At 46.8% G+C, this 7,975-nt stretch overlaps 1 protein-coding gene across 1 annotated transcript in view; it reads right to left on the bottom strand.

Annotated features, from left to right (window-relative positions):
* Positions 1 to 836: 836 nt before the first annotated feature.
* Positions 837 to 7,975, bottom strand: part of LOC140398060 (myosin light chain kinase, smooth muscle-like) — a 59,349-nt gene continuing 52,210 nt past the window's right edge. The window contains exons 6-9 of the mRNA XM_072486272.1: positions 5,145 to 5,272; positions 3,498 to 3,651; positions 2,126 to 2,428; positions 837 to 937 (exon numbers count right to left, since the gene is read on the bottom strand). Coding sequence (XP_072342373.1) covers positions 837 to 937; positions 2,126 to 2,428; positions 3,498 to 3,651; positions 5,145 to 5,272 — 686 coding nt within the window. The remainder of the gene's footprint in view (positions 938 to 2,125; positions 2,429 to 3,497; positions 3,652 to 5,144; positions 5,273 to 7,975) is intronic.

The following is a 7,975-nucleotide window of genomic DNA, read 5'->3' as shown; positions in this document are numbered from 1 at the left end:
CTCAGGTACACCTTCAAGTTAGGGTGATCACGATGGAGGTATGCAAATTTCCCTTGCAACACCAATCAGCAGCTCCGCTCTACTGCCCTCTGCTAGATGCTTGTCTTCACTCGAACAGCTAGGGTCTTTAGCTCAGGTACACCTTCAAGTTAGGGTGACCACGACGGAGGTATGCAAATTTCCCTTGCAACACCAATCAGCAGCTCTGCTCTACTGCCCTCTGCTGGATGCTGGTCTTCACTCGAACAGCTATGGTCTTTAGCTCAGGTACACCTTCAAGTTAGGGTGACCACAACAGAGGTATGCAGATTTCCCTTGCAACACTAATCAGCAGCTCCGCTTTACTGCCCTCTGCTCATGGGTGGGCTATGTGGGAGACCCACAAGCTCACTTAGAAATGACAGCCCGATCTTGGAGGAGCCAGTCTCACCGGTGGGTTTAGCTCCCTGTGCTGAAAAACTTTCTACATGTGGGCTTGACTGGGGAGAAACTCCCCAAGGCCCCAAAAAATGACTAAATGTGGTTGAATAGCAGTGTGGCTGTCACCCAGCCAAATTCTCCCAAAATCACACCCAAAAACATTTTGGTTAAATCACGGCCTTAGTCTCCCAAACGGAGAATCGGCCCTGGTGTTTTCCAGTTCACATTATTGTGGTTAGGCATTCTAATGTAATTCTGTAATCCAAAAATTCTGAAATCCACAAACGTCTTGGTCTCGAGCATTCCGGACCAGAGAGTTTACGGTGCATCAGGAGCTCAGCACTAAAACATCAGCATGCTTTTGTACCACATTAAAAACAAAAAGCAAGTTGTACATGAATTAAAGGTGTTGACACTTACACACCGAGACACTCTTGCTGTATGTATAAATCTGTCAACTTCTGAGACGTATTTATTGTCACACAACACGCTGTCTCTTCCTTCTCGTCTTCTTTCTCTTCAAATAGAAAATAGATTACTGCATTAAGAGAACAGTGATATGGCAGCAACAGTTCCCAACAGCCCATTCTGTCTCAGACTTAAAGTTCACTTCAGAAATGGGCCAGGTACGGTCACCTACTTGTAAGAGGCCAAACATTGATGTTTCGAACCCTTCCCCCAGTGCTTTCGCTGCACTGCTTTTCCTCAGGAAACCAAACAGAATTTTCACTACATTCAATCTACCAAAGTACAACCTGAATGCTACAATTTGTACCCCCTAACAAAAATATATTCGCTGAGAATTATACTCGGCGTACTGAGATAGACAAATGCCTTGTGGCAGGTGGCGGAAGTTCCAGTCTGAACAAGGCAAAAGACAAAAAGAAGTAATTTTTTATTTCATTCTGCAGTAGTTATGTCAGAAGAAACTTATCTTCATCATGTTTAAATATAAATGTGGGGCTGGGTTACGGAACATGATGTGAAATCACATGTAGGCCAGACCAGGGGAAAATCAGCTCATTATGTTCCCACTATCTCTTGTGGGCTCCTAAAAGATTGACTCAGATTACAGAGATGCTACAGGGACCATGGCATCATGACACAGCAGAAGATAGGCTGAGAGAACCGGGAACTTTGCTCACTCAGACGTCCCGTGGTCTGAAGTGCACTGGATCACTAATAACTTATTAGGTATTGCTAAAGGTCCCAAGATGTACTATCTGTTCAATTGTTCTTCCCAAACAGTTAGTAGTCTTCTCTACGGAGAGTGTCGGGTGAATATTGAAAATTAACAAAGCAGGGCGGCATGTGGCACTGGGACTGCGGCACTGAGGACCCGGCCCTGGGTCACTGTCCGTGTGGAGTTTGCACGTTCTCCCCATGTCTGCGTGGGTTTCACCCCCACAACCCAAAGATGTGCTGGTTAGGTGGATTGGCCATGCTAAATTGCCCCTTAATTGGAAAAATAAAAATAATTGGCTACTCTTTTATAAAAAAAAAAGAAAATGAACAAAGCAGAACAAATACCACAACTCAACTCTATTCCAAATCCCACACACTTGGAAAACGTTTGTGAATTAAGTTTTTTTTTTCATAAACCAAATTTGCACATGTGTGCGCATGTCTGTCTGTGTGTGTTTGTCTGCACTTAGATGTGTCAATCATGTCAGAATAAAATAAATCATAGGATTCAAAATCTTACCTTCTGCATTATTTAGGTTAACAGGTTTGGATTCCTTGCCCACTTCACTAACGCCATACAAGTTCACTGCGTATATGCGGAAGCTGTACTCTCCATCTGACTTCAGGCAGTTCACCTGATAAGAGGTGCTACTGCACGAATCCGTCAACGTTTTCCACTCCAAATCTCCAGATTGCTTCATCTCAATGATGTAGGACGTGATAGCGCACCCGCCATCATAACATGGACCAGACCAGGACAGGGTGAGGGAATCCCGACATAACTCCGAGATACAGGGTCTCCCAGCTGGAGGCTCCGGCCTGTCTGAGGAAAGTGGTAAACTAGATTTTAACATGATTTGGCATTTGTTCCATGATCTAATCTACTTTGTGTTCAGTTATCATCAATCATTCAATCCACAACTTCATCTATTAAGCTGCAGTTATACTGTGTTATATACAAAAACAACAGGTGTGATTTAATGGCGACATTGTGCCCAACTTGGTGGCTTGACGAGGTCATTTAATCTTGCAAGAAGTCGCGATCTAGATCTCACCCTCATTAGCATATTTAAGTGAGCCATTAGGCTAATTTAAATATGCCTGCGTTGTGTAGTCTCAAGGCCTAGGAACTAACAATCGAGCCTGGGAGACCTTGCCTTGACGCCGTTTAGCACTGGTTTCCACAAGCGTGAACCAGGCGTAACAGCACCTGGGGGGTCTCCCAGGCCATCGGAGGCCCCTGGGAGGCCGGGCTCTGGGCAGAGTGGTACCCTCACATTCCCACTGAAATGCAGGCTCCTTGGCACTGTCAGCCTGGCACTCTGGCAGTGCCACCCAGGAACCCTGGTAATGTCAATCATGAACTGCCTGGCTGGCAGGGGCACTGTCAGGGTGCCAGGCTGGCAGTGCCAAGATGTCAGATTGCCTCTGCCAGGGATTGGGGTGGGTTTTGGGGGGCTCGAGAACCCCGTAAGAGATAGGTTGGGTGTAGTGGGAGGGGGGGTCCAAATGATTGGGGTGGCATTTAAAATGGTGCCCCGATCTGCAAATACTCTTCCTGCACTGGCGATCTGTGATCGTTAGTGCAGGAAATGAAGGTTAAGTGTGGCCTCGGCGGGGCATTTCTCATCGAGGCCAGAAAAATGTTAAATAGTGGTGTCTTTCTTGGCGTTGCAGGTACCAAGAAACTCCCCGCTAAACGGGTCCAAAACGGACACTGTTTCTGCCCCATTAAATCATGCTCAACATTTCTCACACTCTTGGGATAAAATTCTGCAGGCAGTCTTGAGATGTGTGGAAATTCAATAGCTCAAATTGTTTGCACCTCATCCTTCAATCATTATTCTTTCTCACCACGTTAGTTTCCTCCGCACACTTGGTACTCAACTTACCTACGACAGCCAGACTGATCTGATGCTGCACATTCCCATTTCGATCTTTCACCACTAATGTGTAATGCCCTGCATCATCCATTTGCACATCCTTTATCATCAGTTTGGTCCCAGTATCTGTTGTGTCCACAGAAGTCCGAGAACTATTCAAGATCTGAAGTAAATTGATGAGAGGAGAAGATGGTGAAAAGTAAAAGTCAAGTTGCCATAGTTCCCAATGACCAGAGGCTGTTTTCCCCTTTGAGGGGGAGAGCTGACTGGTGGCGATTTAACCTGAAGATCACCACACCTCAGCAAGATTGAGCAGGTGGGACCTTCATGAATAACTTCAGCAGCTACAGGAACTGAACCCACACTGCTGGCCTCGCTCTGCATCACAAGCCAGCTGTCCAGACAACTGAGCTAAACCGGAAAATGGTGAACAGTTGAGATAAAAAGCAAAATAACAGATCCATGTAATACAACCTGAAGGAATATTCCTACAATACATACACATGCGCGATTCAACCATAAATGATTCAACCAAAATATTTCAAAATGTCAATTTGGTTGAGATCCACACTGCACTGGGAGTGCAAACTATCGGCAGCGTCTCTTCCGGGATCTACCCGGCTCGCCATGCCTTGTGAAATCTAATGGGAGCTGTATATGAGCCGTACAGCTCATTTAAATATGTTAATCACAATGTTTCACAAGGTTCATAGATCGTGAGTGAGTAACAAGCGTTGAGAATCTTGTGAGAGGCCTCTCGTGAGATTCACCGGCCTTGCCACGTCACCAAGTTTGGCGCAACAAGGCAGTTACATCTCGCCCATAGTCATTAACATAGAAATTCCAAGGGTTGTGCAAATGTATGGTGAAAAAAACTTGAGTGTTTCTGATTCAGCGCCGCTTAATGATGCCAAACTAAGATGGAGTCCCAGTTGGAGCTTCCACTCCCCAGTCTCAATCCAAAGCTATTCAACAGCAACACTCATGCAGATCTTTAAGAGATGCAGGAGGAAGACAATTTGAATCCGTGATTAGCAATTAAGTTGTTCCATACTTTCATTCTTGAAGACTCAATGTCATAGAAGGAGGAATCAACTGGGAGTCGGGGAACTCTTTAGTTCTAAGTTCTTGGGAAAAGAACTCCTGGAATACCTGACAGTGTAAGGAGTGTGGCACAGGAAGACAATATGCTTTCAGATTAGGAGGAGGAAAGGAAAGTTCAGGAAAGCACAGACACATTTGTAGCAAGGTAGAGGCAACAAAGGTTGAGAAAGACTGCAAGAGCATGTGCGAGAGAAAGAACACACAAGCCAGAGGGATAATAAGAAGAAAGAAGTCAAGAGATTACAGAGGAGAGTGAAAAACACAAAATATACCAAAAATTTGGAAGCCAATTGTTAAGAATCTTTCCAGATGTGCAGGGAGCAATAATCCAGTCTTGGACTGAATTGAGTCAAGAGTGCTTGCAGGGCTGAAAAGCTTCTGGCACAAATTGAATGATTGGAGTGGACTCCACAATAAGGTAAATTCTACATGGTCCAAGGAAGGAGCAGATTTGAGCTCCCAATCGCTCTCTTCTGCCTCGGAATTTTCGAATGTAATTGCTCGAGGATATGATGATATAACTTGTATCATGGATGGCCTAATCTTGTATACCTGGTCTTTCTGTTTCAGCCATGTAGCAGCAATGGGCGGAGCTCCTATAATCCCAACATACAGCTCTGCCTGTTGTCCTGCCTTTACCTTCAAGTGTGTCTGGAGATCCACTAACTGAGGAGGCTCCACTGTAACGGAAGGACAAACAAAGGTCAAACTCATTCAAGCTGTTTCATTTACCATTTCCACTAAAGGCATTTGTTCACGTAGGGCTTAAAATACTAGTTAATACTATTTATCCCCTGAAGTTATGGTGAGGTATGGAGATTAGAATTACATTTACAACATGCTGCCTTGCGAAAGGAGCCTTAAATCCAGAAAATCTTTTATGCACGGTATAATTTCAATTGCGATTCCCAAATTTCCTTCCAGCAAAATGATGGGATCTAGCCTAGTCTCAGTGGAGATATTGACAACACGAGATTAGGGCGCGATTCTCCGGAAAGATTAAGTGTTGCCTGGGCAGAGGTGGTGGCCGCTGTGAGCTCAGTGAGTGTGAGCAGTCCAGTGGCGAAAATAGGTCAACGACCTACACCGGGCAGCATGAGTGAGTAGGCACCAATATCCCCCCCCCCCTCCTCAGGGAGCATCCACACCGCCCCGCCCCAACTCTAGATGTGATCCACAACCCACCCCCCTCTCCCTTCAACCTACCCCCCAACCCAACCCTCCCTACACACCCACCCTCCCACCACTGTGAACCACGCATGTGGCTAACGATGCTCCCCGTGTCTCCTCAGGAAAACCTCTCCCGAAGAGGTCCCAGACTGGCAGAGGGCTGCCAAACCCAAGAATCTTCACCACCTTCGAGGTGTGTGTCCTGGAGGTGACTAGTCTGGTCGAGGACAAATCGATCACTCACGTGGAGGCTGGCGGATGCCACAGAGGTAAGGAACCACCGGGCCCCAGCCAAAGGACCTGTCATACACGAGTTGTTATTGACTGACCCATCCCTCCAACTAACCACATGTCCAATCTCCCCCAGCCGACAGTGCCGGCCTATTCTGGGCAGCCCCTCTCCAGCTTCTCAGGAGACCACTTCGGAGGAGTGCACCGAGGCTGCCACCATTATAGTCGTGGCACAGCTGCCATCCCCACCCTCCACCAGTGCAGATACACACACCTTGGTGGGAAGCGTTAGTGTTCAGGCTTCGGGGGCACAATCTAGTGAGCACCACACTGCAGCTGATGTACATCAGGTGGAGGCAGGAACTTCCAGACAGTCAGACAGCTGCTGGATCCCAGCCCCAGCTGGGTCCCAGCCTGATCCTGAGCCTGTGGAACAGAGTTACCCAGAGCTAAGTTGTACATTGTACTCGTGGTGTCACTGAATGGGGTGTCACATTGCAGCAAGACTTCCTCACTGTTATTCCAACCCCTTGCAATAAAGGCTCGCCATTTGTCTTCCTAACCTGATGTACTTGTCTGTTAACTTTTCATGTACAAGAACGCCAAATCCTTTTGATTTCCAATAATTGCTATTCTCCCACCTTCTACAACAATCCTGCTTTTGAATTCTTCCTACTGAAGTGGACAATTTCAAACTTCCCCTCATTATAATCCATCTCTCACCTTATTCCCCATTCACTTAATTTGGGCCTCTGAATCCTTCCCGCAGCTTAAGTATTTATTGCTAGCAAACATGGATCTATTTCACTCAGCCTCGTCATCCCAGCCATTGATAGAAATTGTAAGTAGCTGAGGCCCAAGCATCAATCCTTGTGGCATAGGGCGGCACGGTGGCACAGTGGTTAGCTCTGCTGCCTCACAGCGCCGAGGACCTGGGTTCGATCGCGGCCTTGGGTCACTGTCCATGTCGAATTTGCACATTCCCCCTGTGTCTCCTTGGGTCTCACCCCCACAACCCAAAGATGTGCAGGGTAGGTGGATTGGCCACTCTAAATTGCCCCTTAATTGGAAAAATATAATTGGGTACTGTAAATTTAGAAAAAGTTCTACCCTTGTGGCATTTCATCGATTACATCCTGCCATCTTGAGAATGAGCTGTTGATTCTAACACTCTGGTTAACAAACAGAAAACAATCTGCATTTGATTGTAACATATTACTCTCAATCCCATGAGCCCTAATCTTGTATAACATCTCTTGGGCAGCACCCTATCAAATGCCTTCTGGAAATCCACCTAACAGTGTTGTCATTGCCGCTTATGATTTCCCAATTATCCTGTTACCAATCCTGTGGTGCCAAACGGCCTGTAAAGTCAAGTGTAAAAGGACATTAATTCAGACAATTTGTGGAATTTTCATATTTTCCGTCTAAGTGCTGGTTCGGATGAGGAAAATCAGCATGTAGCTCGCTGGCTGCAAAGCCAGTTTTTCTCACCATATTGCCCAGAACTTAAGAGCGGATAAAGTCAACAGGCATGTCACACTGGTGGGCGGGGCTAGAACAAAGCCAGCAACGTCGAGTTTCCAGAGTCGGGACTCCATTTATAAAGAACACCCCGATCTCCTATTCAAAAAAAAAGATATGGGCAACCTCCCCGGGAACTGCCCCCAGCACTATCCCCTGGCAGTGCCTAGGCATGTCCCTCTCTCCCGGTGGCAATATCTACCTGTATGTCCCCGGCATGGTCTCTTCACCTGGTTCACAATACGCCAGATCTGTCGCAAACCTCACCAACCTGATGTCATGTTGGCGAGGGGGGAAATCCCAATGTGGGCTGGACAATGCAGCAGGCGCCACGGCAGCACAATGGTTAGCACTTGCTTCACAACGCCAGAGATCCGGGTTTGATTCCCGGCTTAGGTCACTGCCTGTGTGGTGTCTGCACATTCTCCCCCGTATCCGCGTGGGTTTCCTCCGGGTGC

The sequence above is a fragment of the Scyliorhinus torazame genome, chromosome 21, assembly GCF_047496885.1.
Source record: "Scyliorhinus torazame isolate Kashiwa2021f chromosome 21, sScyTor2.1, whole genome shotgun sequence".
In the NCBI taxonomy this organism is placed as follows: Eukaryota; Metazoa; Chordata; class Chondrichthyes; order Carcharhiniformes; family Scyliorhinidae; genus Scyliorhinus; species Scyliorhinus torazame.
Note: the sequence above shows the minus strand (reverse complement) of the source record. Positions and strands in the feature narration are given on the sequence as shown.